This window comes from Nuphar pumila, chromosome 7 (genome assembly GCF_984573655.1).
Source record: "Nuphar pumila chromosome 7, dmNupPumi1.hap1.1, whole genome shotgun sequence".
In the NCBI taxonomy this organism is placed as follows: Eukaryota; Viridiplantae; Streptophyta; class Magnoliopsida; order Nymphaeales; family Nymphaeaceae; genus Nuphar; species Nuphar pumila.
In genome coordinates this window covers 126,523,967-126,548,830 of record NC_143255.1, presented here as the reverse complement: position 1 = coordinate 126,548,830, position 24,864 = coordinate 126,523,967, and the positions used below count along the sequence as shown (strand labels likewise).

General features: G+C 37.6%; 1 protein-coding gene across 4 annotated transcripts in view; it reads right to left on the bottom strand.

Moving 5' to 3' along the window:
* Positions 1 to 221: 221 nt before the first annotated feature.
* Positions 222 to 24,864, bottom strand: part of LOC149833413 (glycosyltransferase family protein) — a 58,647-nt gene continuing 34,004 nt past the window's right edge. Inside the window, exons 3-13 of one of the 4 annotated variants that reach the window (XR_016433168.1) lie at positions 19,010 to 19,085; positions 18,825 to 18,897; positions 18,689 to 18,740; positions 18,510 to 18,571; positions 4,569 to 4,632; positions 3,476 to 3,533; positions 3,288 to 3,374; positions 2,299 to 2,392; positions 1,262 to 1,386; positions 1,070 to 1,111; positions 222 to 450 (exon numbers count right to left, since the gene is read on the bottom strand). Coding sequence is in view for 2 of the 4 variants with exons in the window: in XM_090012825.1 (XP_089868951.1) it covers positions 1,294 to 1,386; positions 2,299 to 2,392; positions 3,288 to 3,374; positions 3,476 to 3,533; positions 4,569 to 4,632; positions 18,510 to 18,571; positions 18,689 to 18,740; positions 18,825 to 18,897; positions 19,010 to 19,085 (659 nt within the window). In the remaining 2 variants the exon portion in view is untranslated. Of the gene's footprint in view, positions 451 to 973; positions 1,112 to 1,261; positions 1,387 to 2,298; positions 2,393 to 3,287; positions 3,375 to 3,475; positions 3,534 to 4,568; positions 4,633 to 18,509; positions 18,572 to 18,688; positions 18,741 to 18,824; positions 18,898 to 19,009; positions 19,086 to 24,864 lie in introns of those variants that run through there. The other 3 variants (XR_016433169.1, XM_090012825.1, XM_090012826.1) reach the window with 3 other exon arrangements.

The window sequence follows — 24,864 nt, the reverse complement described above, 5'->3', positions numbered from 1 at the left end:
ATGGAATCAATTTTGGGTTGGTTTGTTCCAAAAAAGATTTTAAATTCAAAAATTATGAAAATAGAAAAAAAACAAATAAAAAAAATCATGAAAAATATCTAAAATAAAATATACAACTGAATAAAATGATGACATAGGGATCAATCAAATTCTAAAACACACATTCAATGCTTAAACATAATAATGACAAAAAACCATAATGATCACAAGAAAATGAATTTAAAAAAAAAAACTGATTCAGGCAGTATTGGCCCACTTGGGGCATATTGCAGCGGTGAGGTGCCACATTGATTTGAATCGGCCGATTCAGGCATCAGAATCCACTTTACACATTAGAGAAAGAATGTGCAGTCTTGAACCCTTTCAGGATAACAGAAGGTGCCAAAAGATACCAAATAAGACACCTTTATCTTCGATATCAGATCCATATGTAGGACCATATGGAGAGCTCTGCAGAGTGTATTATTTGTGCGTGTGAAAAATCAATCTGCTAGAATCAAATGTTCACCATACAGACCCTTCACATTTACTTGAACAGTAATATTTCCTGTTCGTAAGAAATAAATTGTTGAAAGTAATGCATTTTTAACATGCCAGTCTCCAAATGTCGTTTCCAATGTGAAATGATCTCACCAAAGCATAAGAAACATTTAGGTTCTATTTGGGAGCCTTGCAATGGGATGGAAACATCATTTCCATGTGTTGCCAAAATGTTATGCTGAGAATGGAGTTCCCAAAAACATCCTCTTGTGAATGGCATTGAAATGTGGTGTTGGGGCAGCCAACACCATTCCCAAAGCATTTTTTTGGCAACACCGCTGCTCCCAAACAGCAGAGAGCATGAGGGCATAATGGGGAAACCGCAACACACCTCTGATTCAAGGCTCCTAATAGATCCCTATTGCATTTAGAAAAAACTAGAAGCTCTAACCATGCAAGGGGTTGTTCGCATTATAGATGACATTCAGAAATCATGTGCTAAAAATGTGTTATTTTCATTGACCTTAGATTATGATATGTAATGTTGAAGGAAATCTAGAATTCGAGCATTCTGAATATTCAACTCTACCTTGTTAACTACCCATTTGCAGCTGCTCACAATGACAGCATCCTGAAAGAGGATGAAGTACACGAAAAGCATAAGTACGAGTTGTACATACATATCAAGAGAATAACAGAATTAACAAACAACTTGTATGAAGCGAGCATCAGAATGGATAGCTTTCTCCAGTACAAACCCTAAACGTATTACAAGAGATACCTCAGTATTAACAACTCACACCTTGAGTTATGTTAAGCACAGGGGCAGAGTCTTTTTGTATGAGGATGTGAGCCATCACAAGACAAGACTGATTGCTTGTCTGTGTACAAGCATGCTCCAGGATTCTGAGACCCAAACACATTATCATCAGCAAACAGTTTACAATGGGACATTTAAAAGTATGCAAAAGATGGAAAGTCAGAAACTTGAATGCAGGATCTACTGACAAATGGGAATCGAGGATATATTTTTAGTCATAAAGACAAAGATGGACGCACAGTGGGATCATTTCTTATAAATGGAAAGCTTGTGAAAACCAATAAGACAACCCAGCATTTAGAAACCATAACTACTTGAAACAACAAAAGCAAAAAAAAAAACAAGGTAATTACCCTAAACTTCTTGAAAAAAATCAGTGACAATATCTTGAGTTATTTGCTCGGTTTTAACAATTCCACCATTCTGGGTCCTATGAACAAACTTAAGCATATTGCAATTTGATAAAGAGAGATCATGATGCAGACAAATTTGTCATTGATAATTAAATTTAAAGATTGGAATGGCACAGAATCGTTAAAAAAAGAATTGAAAGATTGGTCTTTATGTGGTTATTTGACTGGATGAGGATTGCCTCGGTTGACTTGTTATCTTCCAACCATGTTCAAAATCATATGATATTTTGAAAATCTAGATTTCTTAGGAAAACCTCAAGAAAATATTGATATATACAAAATATATATGAATAAATAATTAAATATAGTAAACATATTGATAGTATAAAATTCTATACAAAAAACTTTTTATCGTGTTAATAATGGGTTAAAATAACATTATAAATGTGATATCTTCGACATAGGCTTTGTGTTAAAATCATTCATTTTCAGTAAAATATCATTCACTGAAATATCACATTAAAATCATGACATTTTCAAAATACTGGAAATGTCTGTGACAGAGCTTCCAAGTTATACAAATAGGAACCATTCAGAACATAAACATTAGATGGTGAAAAATGAAGGCTAAATGGTCATACACACCAGATCCTTCGGGGCATCATCAACAACTTCTGCAGGTTGGTCAGCTCCAATGCTGGCTATACATCCACACTTGCAGTTCATGTACTTTTGCATACTGTTTTGAAACATACAGAAGCCAAATGCAACCACAATTTTACCAAATATAACCACCAAGTTTATAACATGAACCATATGCAGTAAAATTTTATATGTGCATATATCTTTCTTTATCTTTTTTACAACTAAAATCAGTAGTTCTTGATGACACCTGCACAGACAGAATTTAAAGGATATTCAACTATAGGAGACTGGATACACAAGTAACTAGACAGGAAGTGACGAACTAATAATACATACCTCTAAATATGTCCTTATCAAGTATTTGTAAAAGAGTGTACATCCTCACTGTTGACATGAACATACTTGCAAAAACATGCCAAAAATAAAAGGACTGATGCACCTTCATGCATTTTTTGTCTTTAGTGATCGAAAGGCAATACATTAATTTTCTTTTTCTATAGTTCCCTTGGCCGTTCTTGTATTCGGAAGTATAATTCACTTTAGCTTGCTTAATGAAAATCCTTGAGAAGAAGAAAAAAGTAAGGCTGGTGAGGATTTCAGTCTCCCAGAAGCAGGTCATAAATCCATTTGACAGTATCAACATGCACCTAGCTAGAAAGGTCATCCGGACAATAATAACTGCAGACCATGCCTAAACTGGTCAAGCAACAATTTTTCATGTCATGGCCTAGTTAATTGCTCCATACAGAAATATACCAGTTCTGAAAGGAAAAAAATATTCAGGCAATGTAAAGTTGTAGCTAATATAGCGCCTTGAGCATGCCTCAACAAAGAATTGATCATATAGGCAAAATGGCTCTCCTAAATGGACAAGGAAAAGCAACTACAACAAATTAGTTTTATGAGTATTCATTGATGAATTAATTTAAGATGAAAAATTTGAAACTCTTCCCACAGAAAACCAACAGGAAAAGAATCAGATAACTTACATGTCACATTTGTTAAGTACCAGTAGTTTGGTTGGTACACATGATTGACCCTTAGACTTGCAGACTGAGTTGCATGGCTCCCCTTGCCTTTTCTCCACATCATAAAAAGAGAAATAAAAATTAGTTTAACACCAATGAGCAATTCATGCCTTCTACATCATCGATGACACACTTGAGAATAACCTCACCTTCCCACAATCACATTAATGCCTGTCAACCTAGATTCTAGATTGGCATCTGCAGACCCTGAATTACCAAAGATTGCTCATCAAATTAAAAGCAAGAAAATTCAAATTCATAATATGGAGAAATTTCCGTAAATAATCCTTTATATACAGGTTTTGTTGGAACATAAATTTAAGTAAGCCAATAAAACATCATGGACAAGTCAATGTGATATATCCTATGTCACATGGGTGCGGGTGCGGGGGTGCGGCACTTTCAAAAACCTTGGGTGCGGGGGTGTGGCAATATATATATATATATAGAAGGAGGTCCCAGGGTCCCCCCGGCACGGGTCTCGCTGCGCAGTCAGCGGGGGGGGGTCAGGGGGGGCCACCCTTGGCAGGGGATTATAGGGGGGCAGCGCCCCCCCCCCCCACCCAAGACTTTTTTTTTTTAATTCTGCAGCCCATTTCATAGGGCAATTTTTTTTAAATATCCAAAAATAGACCAAAATGACCCTGGGTGCGTTGACCGCACCGGGTGCCGCACCCGTGTCGCATCAACGCTGGTGCGGCACCTGTCTGGCCGAATCCCTGTGACATAGGATATATCATATAGGTGGTGTGGTGTTTTTTTTTCTCTGACACTTTTCCTGAGAATGAAATTTGAGCATGGTTGGAAGATAACAAAAGTCAGAGAAAAAACACCACAACCTATATCACATAAGTGCGGATGCAGATGCGGGTGCAGAGGGTGTGAGGTGAAGATAATATATATATATATATATATATATATATATATATATATATATATATATATATATGTGTGTGTGTGTGTGTGTGTGTGTGTGTCATGTATATAATATAGATGAAGCTAGACTTGGTTAGGGTTAACCGAGTCCTGTTTCGGACAGCTGGTACTCCCAGTGTCGCACCCGCACCAACGCAGCTGTGACACGGGTGCATTTCCCTTTTAGAAGTGTCCATGTTACATAGCATATAACTAATCAGTTTCTGGGTGTGATGGCATGGATGTTTTACTAGTAAAAGAAGCTACTGGCTAATACATGCATTACTGCATTATCATGTGATCGCCAGAGCAAGTAGACAAGCTTACCAGAAAAGTTTATCTGCAAAGAAAAGCAGTGATGAAACTCGCTTGCATAAGCATTCTCATGAACCTGAAATAAGATACGGATTATCTGGGCATATGAGATATCAACCACAGCAAAATTTTTGTGTAAATTAATTCAGAATATTTTTGCAAACAATTTAGAAGCGCATTGAGCTCTAAAATTTTTCAACTTTTACATAGGTGTGGGTCCAGATGCAGGTGCAAGTGCCGGTGCAGCAACACAGCACTTTCAAAAAACTTAGGTAAGGGGTGTGGATATATATATATATATATATATATATATATATATATATATATTTACCTGGTAAAACTGGGTTCACTTTGACCCAGGTCTGATTCAGACACCAGGTCTAATTCAGACCTGGATCTGCTTTGACCCAGGTCTGACTCGGATCAAAACAGACCCATGCCTAATTTAGATATGGGTTGTCTTTAACCCAAATTCGATTCATATTAGTTCTAGACTTTTCCTTTTACTTTATAGTGCTTATGTTCAAAATTTAATGTAGGCTTTAAATATTTGACTACTTCATGTTTTAAACTTTCAGTATTTTCAAGTATTTTACAATGTTATATGTATGGTTGTGTACTCATGCCTCAAGCTTTTAGTTCCATATCTAGGGGGATGAAGAGGCATGACCCACTCCTTCCCCTATAAAGAGTACTTTGAAAGGTCACCTTTACAGCTCAGTAAGCATGGATCAAGAAAATGCGACTTTTAGGCTTTTTCCTATGTTGTTCTAATGTTTCAAGTTGTGTAGCCATCAGTGACGAACCATGCTCAGATACTAAACTAAATAGATTGCCAATATTTGCAATCATGATTTGAACCCAAGACCCCACAGTTATGATATTGACTCCGTATCCAGGGATATGATGCTAAAAATGAAGCAAAAAATAGAATAATATAAAAGTATATAAATGTAATACGCACATATGTACAGTATATAATACACGCACATGTGGAAGCACCTACCACGAGCATGCCCTGAAGTACCAATGTTGACACAGGTAGGCCTAGCATTTTAAGCACCTACCACGAGCATGGCCTGAAGTACCAATGTTACATAGCTTCTCAGTGCCTAGTCTATCTTATTCAATCCCATACCATCTTCAACAACCAATTGGAAAGCAAAAAGACAGAATACTTCATTTGAATGATAAAATATTAGATAGTTATACATCTTAGCAGCACTTTAAATAAAGAACATTATAGGCATCTAAAAATAAAATGGGTTGTATTGTTATGCAAAGAGTTTGGTTGCTCGACCATGCAAAGCTAGTAATATGATGGTGCAATTGACTATTCCAAAAGCTGAAGAAGTTTAATAGAACATCTTTTCAATCATCTTGAATGGAAGAAACGATTTACAAATACTTGCCCCAATCTATTTCAACTGAATTCTCTGTTATCCACGAAGCACTTCGGTTCCATCTTTTAGCACCTCCATCTTTTTTCTTTTTATTTTAATGGATTTTCCATACTTTTGGTAAATAATGCCAACTGTAAAGGCAAGAGAGGCTATTGCATTCTCTATTCACTTATTAGTAGAAAGTGGGAAGAAAGATGCATCAACACAAACATCTCTCTCTATTTGAGCTTGGTGGGAGATTTGTTCTATTTTAGTGTTTTCACTTATTTTTGGAAACGAAAATACTGGGAGATTGAGAAGGGAGGGAATAGCATTCAGTCCAGTAGTAAAAATTCCACAAGTGCCGTGAACTAATCAACCAATGGTTTAGACTGACTGGAGGCTAAATCATAAATAATACTTCCACATTCGAAGTGATAAACTTTCTATAGTGAAAAACTAGTAGTAACATGTACCATCCCAAAACTAATGGAGATATTGCACTCGGTTCATCCTTACTGGATGAAGTTGGTTATTAACCAAATTCAGCAGAATGATCCGTATGTAACTGACAAAAGCTTTATTACCATGATCTAGAATTGACTGATGCAATCCTCCAACCAATCTCCTATTAAGTCATAAGCTTGCTAATATTTACAGATTCATAGCATTTGGGACAAAAGAACAACGAGAATGCAAGTTATTGATTATCTAAAATGTGGAACTAGATTTGAATGATTGAAATGTCATGTCATAAAGCTATCAATCTTTAAAATAAACTCTAGAAAGTCAAATCAACATTCAAAGACTCTATGCAACTTTGTTTCAATTTTAACAAATATAAAGGTATTCTGTGTAATATCGCGTATTTTCACACTTAGTCATTTTGAGTTTTTCGAAAATTTGGCTAAGTATAGAAGAAAAATCGGTAGATTCTCGATTTTAGGCCGAGGCTTTTGAGTCTGGGCTTGGCCCAGGTCTCATCGATAAGGTCTAAATGAGCCCACTGAAAGGTAATAAAAAGTTTTATTTTCAACCTTTAAATTCAAGCGAAATTCGGATTATTCTCGAATGAATTTCAGAGGCGAAATTCAAGTTATATATAGTTGGATGCGTCTCAAAATTCTGAGCGTAACAATCTTTTACTTTTCTGAATTCGGGTTACGGTTGACCCAAAAATCACATTTTTTCGCAAAAGGACATCCTCGACGGGTCGGGTCCGGATTTGGATCGGACTGGATCTAATGTATTTGATATAAATTAATATGGATCTAGACTCTATCCAAGACCCATATTAATTTGGAATTGGTCCAGCCCAGGACCCAATTGAATTTTGGATATGGATTTGGATCTTGGATCCGGATTCAGATCTAAAACCCATGCCCAATGAAAATTCAGCTTTAAATTCACTTTTATATTTAAATTAAAGTTAATTTAGAGATAAAAAGACTCCCAGAGGGATAAGGTACCCTCTGGAAGTTTCTAGATATTTAATTATTATTAATTAATTAATTAATTAATTTTAATTAATTCTGAATTTCACTTTTTGGTTATTAGTTGGGAGTCTTTAGGAGAGTCCTTATATAGGTGTATTAGGCTTAAGAAGGTTTGAGAAAGTTTAATGAAATTAGGAAGAAGTTTTGAAAAGTCAACTTTAGAGTTTTAGAAAAATTGAAAAGTTAGTAAAGTGAGAGTCCCAAAAGGGGAAGTTCTTGTAAGAAAGGAGCCCTTGATTTCTACACAGACCTGTCACCGAGAGAGAGAGAGAGAGAGGGGATGCAGAGAGAGAGAAAGGGAGAGAGATTCCAGAGAAAGGGCGTCAGTCTGTCGTGGCTGCACCTTTCATTCTATTAATATGTTAAGTGTATAAAACTAGGGTACAGAAATACCCCTTAATAACATGCTAATTTACATTATACACTAATTGGGTCGGGACTCGATCTATTATATAAATGGATTGGGTCAGACATATACATAATGACGACTTCTTTTCAGCCTCCCTCAAGTTGTGAATGGTGCTGAACCATGAACAACTTGCTTTTCAGAAACCAAAATCTGTCCATTGTCAACCCTTTAGTGAGGATGTCAGCAACTTGTTCTTCAGTTGGCACATACATGGGCTCAATCTCTTTATCTTCAACCTTTTTTCTAATAAAATGTTGATCTATTTCAATGTGATTTGCTCGACTATGGTGGATGGGATTGAAGGACATGTTGATGGCACTTTGATTGTCACACAACAACAGTGACCGAGCAATCAGTTCTCCCATTTCTGTCAGGAGATGTCTTATCCATGTAGCCTCGGCCGTGGCAGTGGCCATCGATTTGTATTCAGCCTCAGTGCTTGATCTAGCAACCGCCTTTTGTTTTCTACTGCTCCAGGATACCAAGTTTGGCCCAATGAAGCTGCAATAACCAGATATTGATCGTCGTTCGTCTGGATCACCCGCCCAATCAGCATCAGCATAAGTGACGATCTCATGGCCCTCATGGCCCCCGCCTGGATCTAATTCTTTTTTCTTGCATATCAGCCCATCACCAACTGTACCCTTCAGGTAACGAAGTATATGTTTGACTGCCTCCATATGTGACATACGAGGTTCATGCATAAACTGGGATAGCTGATTAACCGAATATACTATATCAGGTCTAGTAAAAGTCAGGTATTGCAACATGCCAACTAAGCTGCGATACTTAGTGGGATCTTCATATATATCTCCTTCCTTTGAACTCAGTTTCTGATGAATGACACTTGGAGTTGTTAACGGCTTACAATCTGTCATGCCTGCTCTGCTGAGAATGTCCAACGTGTATTTGTGTTGAGTGAGGGTGAGTGTATCATTTCTTTTATCAACTTCTATCCCAAGAAAATATCGTAGCTCTCCCAAATCTTTCATCTTAAATCTCTGATTTAATAACTTCTTCACCTGCTCAATGTGACTTTTACAGTTCCCTGTGATGATGATGTCATCTACATATATTAATAGAACAGTAGCGACTCCTTGTTCATTGTGAATAAATAATGAGTGATCCAGAAGGGATCGAGAGAAGTCATGCTGTTGTATCTCTAGAGAAAAACTGTCGAACCAGGAACAAGAAGCTTGTTTCAAACCATAGAGTGCTCTCTTTAACTTGCATACATATTTTTTGGCGTCTCGTTCTGCATATCCAGTGGGTTGTTCCATGTAGACCTCCTCTTTTAAATCCCCATGCAGAAATGCATTTTTTACATCCAGCTGGCTCAATGTCCATCCATGTTTAATGGCTAGACTCAACACAATGAGAATGGTCCCCATTTTAACTACAGGACTGAATGTTTCATCAAAGTCTTGGCCTTCCTCTTGTGTGAATCCCTTGGCTACAAGTCTAGCCTTGTACCTTTTAATGCTCCCGTCTGGTTTATACTTTATTTTGTACACCCATTTTGACCCAACAACATTTTTGTTTAGTGGTCTAGGTACAATCTCCTATGTCCCACATTCATGTAAGGCCTTCATTTCTTCATTCATTGTTTTACCCATCTTCTAGAGCTCGCAGCTTGATAGAACATGAGGGGCTCATCCTCTTTACTTATGGATGTCAAGAACAACTGAAAATCCAATGAAATTTTTTTATAACTTACCCACCTGTCAAGCGGATGTCGAATCCGTGAGGATCTTCTGATATCCATTGTCTGTGAAGCGGGTGATCCAGATGGATCCTTACTCGTACAAGAAATGAATGAGGGCTTTTTCTCTCGCCGGGTGTACACAATACCCTTATACGTTGCTGGCTCCAAGTCATGTGTAACAGTCTCTTCCGTTTGAGTTTCATTGGCTGATTCCCCATGTGTCTCCTTCTGACTGCAATTTTCTGAACAATCTACTTTACGATTGAAAAAGAGTTTTGAATTTAACCATGGGTAGTATACCTCAATGTTGGGGCTTGAGTTATCAGCATGAAGGGTTGAATTAGCATCCTGATCATCAAAGTTCATTTCATCAAAAATTACATTCCTTGATATTTTGACACACTTACTCAGGGGATCATGGCACCTGTACCCTTTGTAGTCTTCTACATATCCTATAACCCTGCATTTTAAGGCTTTATCTTGGAACTTGTGCCTGAGTGAGCTGTCAATGTGAACATAGCAAACAGACCCAAACACACGTAATTCATGATAATCAAGTTGTATGCCAAAAAGAGAGAAATATGGTGACTTATTTTCTAAGATACTCATGGGCAATCGATTTATCACATGAACTGTGGAGTGAAAAGCCTCAGTCCATAATGATACAGAGAGATTGCTCTCGTGCATCATGCTCATTGCAGTCTCAACAATATGTCGATGCTTCCTCTCAGCAATCCCATTTTGTTGAAGTATATGCGGGCAAGACACTCTTCTCTTTATCCCATTATGTTGAAGGAAACTAACAAAGTCACTCGAGGAGAATTCACCTCCTCCATCACACTGAAAATTGAGAATGTTAGTAGAGAAATGATTTTGAACAAAAGAATGAAATCTCTGGAACAATCCAAAGACTTCTTATTTGTGCTTCATAAAAAATATCCAAGTATAACGTGAGTAACTATCAATAAAAATAAGATAGTATTTACTGTCAGAAAGAGAAGTAATTGGGGCAGGACCCCAGACATCTGAACAAATGACCTCAAATGGCCTTGAAGCTCTTTTATTAATGGAAGCAAATGGTAAAACATGACTCTTACATAAATAACTAGAACACTTTGTATCAACGACCTCTGAACTCAGACTGGACTTAAGAATAAGATTATTCAAGACAAGTTTTCCAATAAAATGGCGACCACAATGGCCAAGACGACTATGCCAAAGTCTTGGCTTATTACATTCAGAAATAGTAAATATAAAATCAGGATAAAAAAATTGACGTTGGTGAGGCTTCAAGGATGAATAGTCGAAATGAATGGAGGAAGGATCTTCTTGAAAGATGTACATGTTGCCCCATCGTTTTCCTTCAGCGCATGTCTTGCTCGTGCGAATATCCTTGACATAAACAGAAGAGGGAGTAAATTCAACTGAAGCATTAGCATCATCAGCGAGTTTTGAGACAAAAACAATGTTCTTTTGAATATTAGGTGCATGGATGACACTTGAAAGTTTAAGAGAGGACTTTGACATGGGTATAATGGCATTTCCAGTATGTGAGATTGAGTGATGAGATCCATCTCCTGTGACTATGCTATTCTTACCAACATAAGGAGTAAGAGTCAAGAGTTTACCTACATCACCCGTGACATGAGTAGCTGCTCTAGAGTCGACATACCTAATTCCTTTGTCATTTTGCTTCATATTCAATCCTGCCAAGGCTGCCAACATCAACTCCTTTACTTCTCCATCCTTCCTAGCCTCTGCTTGTGGAGCTTTCCCTTTGTTTTGAGGATTAAACCAACAATTTGCTTTAATGTACCCTTTCTTGTTGCATAGGAAACAGGTGGGAATGGGTCTTTGTCCTTGTATATTGGGTGTTGGAAGTATGCCACGACCTTCATAGGTGTTTCTCCCTTGGCCTCCTTTTCCTCGAAAAGAACTTTCTCGTCCTCGACCATAACTCATTCTCATAGCCAGCACATCTTGTGTTCCTGAATGCCCATGAGAATCTTCAGAAGATCCTTTCAGAGTCATCTCATATTGCAATAATTTCGCACGAAGATCTTCAAACTTTGGAAGTTCTGGTAAACATAGTAAGGTTGTCGTCATAACATGATAGTTTAGCCCCAATCCACTCAAGGTTTGTTGTACTTTATCTTTTTCACTGACAAGACACCCAACAACAGCCAGCTGGTCTGTGATGTCTTTTATTTTGTTCAGGTATTCCATAATAGACATGGAATCTTTCTTCAGCATTTGAAACTCTCGCTTAAGAAACATAATTCTTGCCTGAGAAATTTGTGAATATGTTTGAATTAACTTATCCCACAGTTCCTTTGCCGAACAATCATCAGAAAGAGCAATAAGGACCTCCTGTGAGAGAGTTGAAGTGATGTATGCCACTAGCGATTGATCCCTCTTCATCCAAGCAACATATTCTGGATTCTTGTGAAGAACAACAGATTGTTCTCCTTTATCGTCCGTTTTTTCCTGCGAAAAGAATTCTGGAGGCGGTGGAATCGATCCATCCAGATGACCAGAGAGACACTGACTCTTTATAAATGGGATGATCTGTCTTTTCCAGGTTAAGAAATTGAAGTTATTCAGTTTTTCAGAGACTAGTTGACCGAGAAAACTTGAGGACAGACATGACTGTGCATGAGTAAAATCCATTTCAGAGAAAACCTGAACTGACACTTAGGTATGAGAAACAAAATAGAGGGCTCAGCTAACAGGACACTCGGCTGACAGATGATAGAAAAAAAGTTCACGTGGTTTCCAGGTGATACTCGGCAGGCTGATGCACCAGGTGATACTCGGCAGACAGAAAGAGAAAAAAACAAAAAAGGAATAACGCGTTTCCAGAAAATACAATAAAAAATAATTTCAGAACCCACGAAAACAACATAGATTAATAGAAGAATCACAGATTAACAAAAATTTCAGAAGTGTAGATTGTAGAAAATCAAAGAGAATCACAGTGATCTGAAATAAAAACAGATTTACGTTTCCACAGAGGTCGAGTTTCTCACAAAAAGAAAGAGGATCACAGGCAGTCAGAAAGAGAATCACAGAGGTCGAGTTTTTCACAGAAAGAAAGAGGAACCTGCACTTTACGTTTCCAGATTCACGTGGTCGAGTTTCTCACAGAAAGAGAGGGGAACCTGTCATCGTGAAACCGAGATCAACCTTTTCACACCCAGACTTGGTTAGATCCACGCAGATCCATGCGGTTGTTGACTATCACGTTGATAGGGTGAAAACGAGGCAGCCCTTCACTCCCAGACGTCACGTTGGCTCTGATACCATGTAAGAAAGGAGCCCTTGATTTCTACACAGACCTGTCACCGAGAGAGAGAGAGAGAGAGAGAGAGAGAGAGAGAGAGAGAGAAAGAGAGAAAGAGAGAGAGATTCCAGAGAAAGGGCGTCAGTCTGTCATGGTTGCACCTTTCATTCTATTAATATGTTAAGTGTATAAAACTAGGGTACAGAAATACCCCTTAATAACATGCTAATTTACATTATACACTAATTGGGTCTGGACCCGATCCATTTCCATTATATAAATGGATCGGGTCAGACATATACATAATGACGACTTCTTTTCAGTTCTCTCTCCAGCCCACATTAGAAGGGGTTGGAAGGATAAGGGCTTATTCCTCTATGAAATGATTAAAAATAAATAAATAAATAAATAAGAAAGAAAATAAAGAGAGAGAAAGAGAGAAGGGAAGGAGGAAAAGAAGAAGAAAGAAGAGGAGGAGATCCTCTTCCTCTCCAACCATCCGTTGTTTTTCGGTCTTTCGAAAGCTTCAAGAAAAGGTACGGGTCTTTCTTTTGTCTCGGAAGAGAAAAAGAGCCTAAATAAGCTTTAGGCAATGTTTTTATAAGGAACCATGGATTCTATCTTGATTTTTCATGATTTAATCCATGGTAATTGATGTAGGAAGGCTTAGATCATCTGGTATTTGTTTTCCTAAGATTTTCTGCATGTTTTTATATTTTTTCCAATATATATATATATATATATAGAGAGAGAGAGAGAGAGAGAAGCATGTATACATATGCATATATATGTTTTTGCCTTGCATGGACACTTTGGACAGGTCTGGACAGTTTTGTTCCATGCTTTTATCGAGCAGATCTGGACATCGTGATGATGGGCAGATCTAGCCAGATTTGAGCTCTTGTTCATGCTGTCTGTTCTGGACAGATCTGTCCCCGAGACTGGTATATATTTATGAACAGGTGGACATGGGGCTATGATTCTTAAAACTAAACCAGATCTATGAAAATAAATATATGTGCACATTCAGTTAATGTAGAAAATTTGGATTTTTGGAGGTTTTTGGTCCATGACAGGACGAACAGCTGTCCAGTCTCAGCCTGGACAGTTGGCTGGGACAGGACAGTCTGCTGTCCAGTCCCAAACAACTGTCCAGATTGGTGCTGGACTGCTGTTAATGTGCAAAATATTATAATACACATGTGCACACACACACACACACACACACACACATATATATATATATATATATATATATATATATGATGGCTCCAGCCAATTCAGTCGGCTGGATTGAATCTAGAGTAGACTAGTCCCAGTCGACTGGCCGGCTGGGGCTGGCACGCTGTCAAACAGATAAAAAAAAAGAAAACGGAAAGTAAAGAACATGAAAAAAAATGGATAGGTGTTTTAGTGTTGGGGCTGCCACTGGGCTGACAAGCCCAGTCGACTGGGCTCGGCTGGGCTGGTTCCGAGCCCAAGCCGGCTGGGTCGGCTGGGCTCGGTCTGAATAGTCTTAAATAAAAAAAAAATACAGCTTCCAGTCGATAGAAAGGAAAGATATTTATCAAAATAGGGTAGAACTGAATAGAATATGCTAATTCAGTTACTTGTTTGTACATGTCCATCAAAGTGGAATTTTGTTGATGCTTGACATAGTTATCTGAAGCTTCTGCAATAGCTTGAGAGCTTGCTCTCCAAGAGGAGACCTGCTTTCCCAACAATTCACCTCCTGGATGTTATACTTCACACTTTGATTGACTCTTGGATCCATATGTAATTGCTTTTCATTCTATTATCCGTATATAAATTCCTTGTTAAGGATATATGGTTCCCACCTCCTCTTCCTATACTGCAGTTAGCTCCATAAAACCTTCAGACGTGTGGCAGCACAACTAATGAACCGTAGTTACGAGAGATTCATCAATGGAATGCTCAACTTCCTGTAAACTACTATCATTAATCACTTACTGGAACCAGTGATATGATATCTGACCCCAATGACTGCATAGACAATAGGCAGCCCAACCATTGTGGACACGATGGCATATTGCATATAGATTACATGACTCAGTGGCCCCTTCTGCAAGTACTCTTAAAACTTTTAATTTCTATAGTAGGAAAAGAACAAAGAAACTATATGGATGATAGATCCAAATAGGAGTTAACTGTTTTTTTTTATCTAGCAGAGGAATCTAAATTGCTTTATCAAAGAAAAGAAAGCAAAACGTGTATATATATATATATAAACAAAAACATTTTCTTATTGGGCAGTTGGCCCAGATCGGGCCCAGCCAACTGGTCGGCTGGGCAGGGTCTGAGCCCCAGCCAACTGGATCGGCTGGGCTCAGTCTGGTCAGATTTTAATGAAAAAAAGAAAAGAAAACCCAGCCGACCTACTGTTGGCTGGGCAACTGGCCCTAGCAGGGCCCAGTCAAGTGGGTTGGCTGGGGCGGGTGCTTTAAAAAAAAAATTATAAAGTAATTTTCTGGGCAGTGTATTTTGACCAGAATGTGCCATATTAATGGACTATATGAATGTATAATCATGTGATTATGTATGAATGCAAGAAAATAAGACCGTTCATGCTTCGAATACCTTTTTTTATGTATAGATTTATGCGTAGTTGAAGTTCGGTTTCAAGCATGACGAATGTTCATATTTCTCACATGAAATACATTGATCTGGGCATGCAGAAATTCAGCTAGATGAACAAAGTTTTCCAGATTTCTTAATGTATTAGTTTTGGCTTATGCATGCTAAGGAGGAAACTTTTTCACATGCTTAGTCTTGATATATCTTGCTTAATTAAGTTGTAAATGCGAATTTACTTTAATGTGCATATGAATACATGAAATTGATATGTTATTGCATGAACATAATTACACGAGTGTTCACATGTTTTAATTGAGATGATTCATGAATGAAAGCATGCATTTGGCATAAATATGTGAACTCATGCATATGAATATTAAACATATGCATATGAATATTAAACATGCACACCTCTAAATTAGTATATGTGATAGTGCATTGAAAAGCATGTGAAATGAATGCATAGTGGCATGTTATTCATGGTTTTTGCATATGAATGCATTGATGATCAAAATGGATCATCGTAGGCCGTGAGAGCCTCGAGCATATGTTGCTTCTTATTTACTTGTTTATGCATGACAAAAATCACACTTGATATTATTGTTCTAGTTGCACTGTCCTATGTTGCTACAGGCTGTGGTCCCGTGAAGAGCTTCGCATATTGATTTGCAAACCTGTGTTATTAATTTTGCATGTTGAATTGCAAATTAAAGAAGTTGAATTAATAAAAAAATAAAAAAAAATAACAGTGTAATTTATGCTTCCTCGATGTCCCTTCTATAGTATGAGAATCCTGGACATTGTGGTTTGAAGAACCGTGAGAATACTAAGACTCTGTGTGCATTGTTGTGCCCTTGAATCCGATATGGAGGTTTTTCTTCTTGCCACAGTTTTAGAGAGATTCTGTCACTTTGTCTGGGGGTTGTATGTAGACACAATTGTTGTTTTGATATACCAAAAGAAGTGACATTAGTGGATGTTGATTTCCATAATGTCCTAACATTAGATGTTGATTTCTAATATTTTGATGGATGGTATTGATTCTTAATATCGGTCGAGGGCTGAGTATGAAACCCAGTAATAAAATTCAAATTGTTTGTTAAGCTACAACTGGAGACCTAACTTGACCTCTAAAATTTTTACCCGTTTTGAATATCTGCAGGCAGCAGTAATAAAAAGAAGAACTAAAGTTTGTGTGCATTTAATAGTGATATGCATATAAAAAAACTCTGATAAAAGATAATAATTTATTTATGCATGTGCACTGAAATCATGCATATTCCTGTTATGCATTAGATCATGCATATTTACTTGTTTTCTTATTTATGATATATTGGTGATTGCATGATATTGCTCCCTATTGCATGATAAATGTCTTTATTGCTTAATTGATGTTCCCTATTGATAATAATTGTTTTCTCTTGCTTAGTAATTGTTCCATATTGCTTGAATGATTATTTGAATTATGAATTTATCATAATTGCATTCCTCTAAAATGTTGCATGATTCTCGTTTGTGCTCTTTTTACTTGTTTGTTTTATTAGAGGGACATGTACGCAGGATTTTTTATTTTGACACCTTTACTTTTGTCTTTTTACAATCTCTGAGGCCTAGTAATAGGCAAAGTTACCAGTCGAGGAAGCGGGAGCGGGAAGCGATACGGGAAGCAGGAGCGGGAAGCGAGGCACTTTCAAAAATTTAGGAAATGGGGAAGCGTGGGACCACTTACAAGAAAATTTTGAACCGTCTTGGAAGCGACCTAGGAAGCGAACCAGAAGCGAGAGGGAAGCGAAAAAAATGAAAAAAATGGGGAAGCGAGGGGGAAGCGTGTTTCCCATAAAAGGAAAACGTGCTTCCCATAAAAAGGAAGCGTGCTTCCCAAAAAAGGGGGATGCTTCCCCTCACGCTTCGAAAGCGCGACGTTTCGCGCTTCCGAAGCACGACGTTTCGCGCTTCCGAAGCGCGACGTTTCGCGCTTCCCCTTTTACCTAGGCGCTTCCGGTAACTCTGGTAATAGGACTTGCTTTTGCGAGGAGCTCTTTCTGGAACAGCATAGCTCCACACTTTTGCTTTATTTATATTATTGTGTACATGTCTATCTCTTATGGTTGTGGATGTGTTATAATTATAAAGGCCCCGGGCCTCTGGGAATGTTTCCACAAGTATTTTTTTTTTTTTAAATTGCCTCTTTTCAACGGGTATGAATTGGGGTTGTTACATTTTGCCACTGTAGCTTGCCAAAGGGGCCACCAGTTTTGTAGTTAGAGATAAGCATTTGTAGATACAAACACCTCCCTAAAATGGAAAGTGTTGCTTTGGCCCACACATCCATAGAAGATTTAGCAGGTATGAACCTACTGCTATTAGATCGATACTAATAATGGAGTCATTTCAATATGCCAAGGATCCATATGTATCAGCAATTTGGAATCTGATGATGCTACTGCCAGCTTCCCTCTATATCACATCCCTGGTGCATGAAGTCATGCAAATAAATGCATACCTTGCATTAGACTCTGACACAGGATTCAGTCGCATATCAATTGGACCCATGAATGAATCAACAGGGTTCCCTTAGCTCCCCTTTCATTCTATTATGTGAGTTCAGAATATACTCTCTCTCTCTCTCTCTCTCTCTCTCTCTCTCTCTCTCTCTCTCTCTCTCTCTCTCTCTGAGAGAATGAATATATTGTTATTATTTGTTCATTCTTTTAAGTTTGTTTGATAGTAAAAAAAAAGTTTATTTTATGAATCAATCCAGATTATTGTGTATACCAAAGCATAGTAAATGATATTATTATTCTTGATTGGGAAGATTCATATCAGTGGAAACGAAAAGAAAAAAAAAGAGAATATTTTATTTATATGGTAAAGAACTATTCTGCAAGAAGAAAAGAGGTTCTGTTGAATTCAAAGCATACGCAAGAGATTTTACTAATTATACAAGAAAACAAAAATAAGGATCAAGATGATTTTACAGAACATAGAATGGTGGATGTTCCTATGATAAGGTGGACTGCTCTTTGAGCATCAAAACAAGACAAATATAGAGAAGAAAAAGATTACTGTGAAAAACTATTTACCACACTAGCAGAATTATGGCGGCACCTTCCAGCACAGAAATTAAAAACACTTTGATAAGTGCCTGCACATATGGAAAAGGACAGGATCAGCACATAGTTTCAGAATGTCTGTCAAAATATGTTGAAAGTTCAAGCATTTCACATCCTTCATGCACGAAGCTTCAATGAGCAGCAGAAACCTGCAGTTATTGGCTTGGCTATCCTCATCTTCAAAGCAAGCTCCGGCTTAGTCTGCAAAGAATATCTCAAACTATTAATATATATATATATATATTCTCATTTACATATAACTCGATAAATAGTCTATGAACCTACCCTAGCTGGATCAAGACAGCAAGATACACAATATTCATACGAGTTACAGCATTGTGAGACAAGATTGCACCCTCTGCAAATAGATAAGGTAAAAACCAAGCCATAATATTTAATTGATTTCTCTTGCAACAGATGCAATTTGGACAAGTGCTCACAAAAATAAACAGAAGCTGGAAGAGACTCACTGACAAAGGAACTGCTTTCCTGCTTCAGGACAACACCGTGTCCAAGGATTGATGCTGAAAGCATTACATACACGGCCTACAAAATATGGTAGGGGAATAGATTCATAAAGATATATTCAGTTAACTTGGAATCAGATGGTGCAGCAAAATTAATCCGTACAAAATAAGAAAATTCCTGTTGAAGCTTTTGTAATGAAATATCACTTATGGGCAAGTACAATATACACCAATAGAGACCACTTATGGGTCAAGATACAATCACAAACATAATGCCACTAATAAGCAAGAGAGGCAACATAAAAAATATAAAGAATTTATTGAGAGTACTTGAGAACAAGCATAAACAAACAAGAGGGAAAAGCCCCTTATTTATACAAGAGAGGAGGCCATAGAGCCATTGGGACTCTCTCCAACGGCTAGAAATAGAGCTGTTGGGGAGGTCCCTGTAAGGAAATGAGGATCTTCCACGAAAGCACAAATGCTTGTAATAGTTGTCTATTGAAGACACTACAATCATAACCTACAAAAAGGCATAAATGGAAGAACACAAAAGATAAAATAAACTTTATTTCATTTATATGAAATGCATAAAAGCATTATTACAATGGAGATGGGGATCACCCCTTAGTTATACACAAAATGAGAGGGAGAGAGAGGAGCTCTAAAGAGCTCCGTAAAGTCGTTGGAGCTAGTCCAACGGCTCTAATTGTAGTCGTTGGATTAGCTCCAATGGCTACCTTGACTAGTCAAGATCTAGTTGGATCTTGACTAGTTTAAGGTCTAGTTCAATTTGAGCTAGACAACAATAAAAATACAAAAAAGGAAGAAAAAAAAAAGAAAATAAACAAAAATAAAAATATAATAAATAAATATAAAAAACTATATATTATATTATATATAGTTACATGGATGAGTACACTTTTCAACACTTCCCCTCAAACTTACTATACAATGAGTGAAAGTTTATTTAAGAGGAAATGATATCTAAGAGCAGCGAGATGTTAGTTGAAGAAATCTGCTAATTGGTATTATGATGTAACATATGACAAATCAATGGTTTCATGTATATACCACTCTTTGACATAGTGTCAATCTATTTCAATATGTTTGGTGCGTTCATGGAATGTTCAGTTGCTGGCAATATAAATTGCACTCTTGGTGTCACAGCACATGCGTGAAACTTGTGTCACTTCAACTCCCACATCACCCAGCAGTCTTCTTAGCCAAACTATCTCTATTGTTGTGGTGGCTATGGCTTGGTATTCAGCTTTGATGGACGAAAGAGAGACCTTCTACTATTTTTCGCACCACCATGAAATCAAGGATTCACACACAAAAAACAGTGGTTAAGTATCTGTTATTGGGATCACCTCCCAGTCAGCATTAGTATAAGCAATTAAATTTAATGAGGATGAAGCAGACAAAAAGAGGTCTCGTGAAAGTGAAGACTTGATGTATCTAACAATACGCAAAACTGCTCACATGTGAACAGAAGTGGGAGCGTGCTGAAACTGATTGGTTGTGTGTATAGCGTGTGCTATATTAGGTCTAGTAATAGAGAGATAGGAAAGTGTGTCAATAAGTTGTTTGTAAGAGGTGGGATCATCATCCGTCACCAAAAGCCTGGTATGACAGGTTTAGTCATGTTATGCTTGATATTACATTCAGAACTTGTGTGACTGACACTGCTTTGTTTATTAAGATTTTTTATGATGGGATTATTATTCTTATCATTTATGTGGATGACATGATCATCACCGGAGGCGACAAACAGGGAGTTGAAAACATTAAAAAATTATTAAAAATCATTTTGAAATAACTGATTTAGGTTTATTGAGATATATTTTAGAAATTGAAGTTGCTTATTCTCCTCGAGGTTATTTATTATCTCAATCTAAGTTTGCTTGAAATGGTTTTTCCAAGGTCTGTAAAATAAAAATATTAGAAAGGAATTTTTTGTTTTATGCCTAGACTCTCAAGGGCTTATTTTTTCCAATAAGCCAATGTGGTGCGACGGTCCTTCCTTACCACCGCAAGCCTTTCTATCGCTTTGTTACGGGCATAGAATGCTTCGCAAACCCGTGATGCGCTAAGCTGCCCAAGTTGGCTAGTCTAACGGCCAAAGGCCACGTACCAACACCTTTCCATGTGTTGAATCATTTTCATTAGCCCTGCGCACCACCCCGTGCGCAGCTGCCTAGCGGAAGCTGATCAAGCGCATTTCTAAATGCGCATTCCATATAGTCCATGTCACTTAGTGCATAGCCGTCTCATACCAGCTATCACTTCCGAAAGAGGCACAAACTTTGCCTTAGCATTGCGTGCCATGAAGCATATTGCAGCTCCATGCGCACGACATAGCAAAACCTCGCCACCGAAAGAACAAGACCTTGCGGCACCCAGTCCAAAGACCAGTTGATGATTGAACACCATAGAGAAGAGCACCATCCAGACTCATTCGCCGGCGCCTAGGCATTCACTCGCCTAGCCCAAAGTCACCATACTCGGTTGGAATCACCTAATGTGATTCCTGGGAGAATTAACTCTAACCCACATGCACCCCCGTGCGTCCAACCGCTACGCATGGAACAATCTTGCAAGCCGAGAGGTCCTTAACCAAATCTCCAAAGGCAACATCATCTGATTCGCTGACACTGCTTAACCAAACAATGCTCCACGTTTGTGCTGCCACACAGCGATGCATTAACGACGATATTGATGCCTATCGCATGTCGTGCTACCATCGCACGTCACTGATCAAGCGAACGCATACCGCGTTCCTACACTCGATGCATTTTTCACTCAGTAGAGCTCTGCATTGCATGAATCAGTGCGAAAAATGAAAATATCATTTTAAATTTTATTTTTAGCCATTTTGTGAAATGTGCGAAAATGAGAAAAGACCTCTAATTTATGTTTAAGGAAGTAGGTCTAAGTATGCTTAGAGAAGTCATCAACAAAAATTATATAATATGCATATTCGCCTTTTGATATGATCAGTGCGTGACCCCAAACGTTTGAATATATTAACTCAAGTGGTCTAGATGAAACAAAAGTTCTATCATGAAATGATAATCTTTTCATTTTACCAAGAATACAATCTTTACAAGCAAAACTTTCAGAATTACAAAATTTTCCTAAACTTGAAAAGTGTTGGACTTTAGATATATGAGGATGGCAAAGTCTTTTATGTCATAGATCCAAATCTAATTTCTGAACATTATAACAAAAGGCATTCTTAGGTAATTTCAAAAAATCCATATAGTAGATTCCTCCTCTATGGCCTTCCCCAATCAGCTTCTGTAACCAGTGATCTTGTACCCAACAATCATGAGAAGAGAAGGAAATTGTACACCATAATCAAATATTTTAGACAGATAAAAGGTTTAGATTTAGTTTGAAAATATATCTAACTTCTTTAATAAAGAATTTTTTGGATTTTTTAAGGTTTTCAAATTTTTCTATTCCATTTATTTCAAGAGATGTACCATCTGCTGTGAAAACTTTTGACACACTTAGTTATTGTTAAGATATTCAGGCAAACTATTGATATTTGAGGTCATATGAAAAGAAGCACCAAAGTCAAGGAGCCAAAGAAAGTTATCGGGATCAGAGAAGGATAAGATAACGGCTCTGGTTGAGGCTTCAATTGAGGAGGATGCTCCTTTGAGAAAAGGTTAAAGGATTTCCATTAATTATGCCATAGATATATGTACATCTTGATTGGTTTGATCTTTTGATTCTGAACCAACTGATGTAACTTTCTTTTCTTTTCTTTTCTTCTTTTCTCTTCAACTTAAGACATTGAGACATGTAGTGCCCCGGTTTATGACAATGGTGGCCTATGTAACGACCCCAACTCGTACCCGTGAAAAAGTAGCAATTTTTTTTTCAAGTGCGGAAACATTCTCAGAAACTCGGGGCATTTACAGTTCAAACACAACCACCCCCACTACAAGGGATCTTATACCCATCATCCAAACCAAACACAACTTTATTTATTAAATTCATGAACTCTAAAAGACATGTGCAAGTAAATATAAATAAAGCAAAAAGAAGAGTCACGTTGTCCCAAGAAAAGTCTGTCAAGTAGTGGCGCAATTCTCGTAGCTCCTCTCAAAGCAAGTCACCTCACTAGGCCCCTGAAGCTGCAAAAAAAACACAAAAGTAGGGGTGTCAGAATCAAAAGAATTCTTTGTATGAATCTCTCTAATAAAACAAGTAAAAAGAACATAAATAAGATTCATGCGATATTTTAGAGGAATACAATTATGACCAATACATAATTCAAGTAATCATTTAAGCAACATACAACCAGTGTTAAATAAGAAGAAACATTTATTATCAATAGAGAACATCAATTATGCAGTAAAGACATTTAACATGCATTAAGGAACAAACATCATGCATTCATCAATATAAAACAACTAAGGGAACAAATAAATATGCATGATCTAATATATAGCAGGAACATGCATGATTTCAGTGCATATGCATGAATAAATTATTATCTTTTATCAGAGTTTTCTTTTCATATGCATGTCTCTATTAAATGCACACAATTTCAATTCTTTTTTTTAATTACCGTTGCCCGTGGATACTCTAAACGGGTAAAAGTTCTCGAGGTCAAGTAGGGTTCTCAGGATAACTTAGCAAATAAATTGTATTTTATTACTGGGTTCCCAACTTAGCCCTCGACCGATATCAGGAATCAACATCATTCATCGAAACATTGAAAATCAATAACCAATGTTGGGACACTATGGAAATCAACAACCATAATGTCACTTTCTTGGTATACCAAAACAGCAGTTGTGTCTACACACCACCCCCAAGCAAAGTGGTGGACTCTCCCTAAAACTGTGGTCAGGAGAAGAACCTCAATATCGAGTTCAGGAGCAACAACAACGCACACAGAGTTTTAGTATTCTAACGGTTTCCCAAAACCGCAATGTCCAAGATTCTCATACTATAGAAGGGACATCAAGAAAATGTACATTGCACTGATCTTTTAATTTCTTTTGTCTTGTTATTAATCCATCTGCTTCAAATTGCAATTCAACATACAGAATTAATAACACAAACTCGCAAATCAACATGCGCAGCTCTTCACGGGACCACAACCCATGGCAACATAGAACCGTGCAATAAGAACATTAATATCACAATTGAACCATCAACAAATTGCCACATATCTTTACTCATGAAAATTCTTTTCATCGCCGCGGCCCTAATATTATAGTTGTTCCATCAAATTTGATGAAAAAAACTGTTACAATTTCTTTATCAACCATAACGGAGAATAAAAAGAGATAGAGACAAGGAGAGGGAAAAAAGAATATTGCAAGAAAAAAAATGTTAAAGAAGTTGGATGGTGTGCTTCCCAAGGCAACGAACCAACAAACCAATGTTCCACCAATCTCATGATTCTCCTCTTGATCGTCACGTACAAGTTGCAACCCAAGAGCACCAAAGCTCTAATACCATATAATGAAATATCACAAATAAAATGCCTCTTATGGTCAAAGTACAACATATACCAATGGAGACCACTTATGGGTAAATATACAATCACAAATACAATGTCACTAATGAGCAAGAGAGACAATGTTACAGATTACCCTAGATCTAATCCAAAGAGGTCGCCCCAAGATCCAATCCAGAGAAGCCGCACAGCCTGGAATCCTACTCAGGTTGGGACTGTGTGTGTAGAGACCAGAAGAGTCGCCCAACCTGGAGTCCCACCCAGGCTGGGACTGTGCGAGAGTCCAGCCCCGCTGGGACTGTGTAGCTCAACCATCCTGGAACTGTGCAGGTCGACCAGCCTAGAGTCCCATCTAGGCTGAGATGCCCCT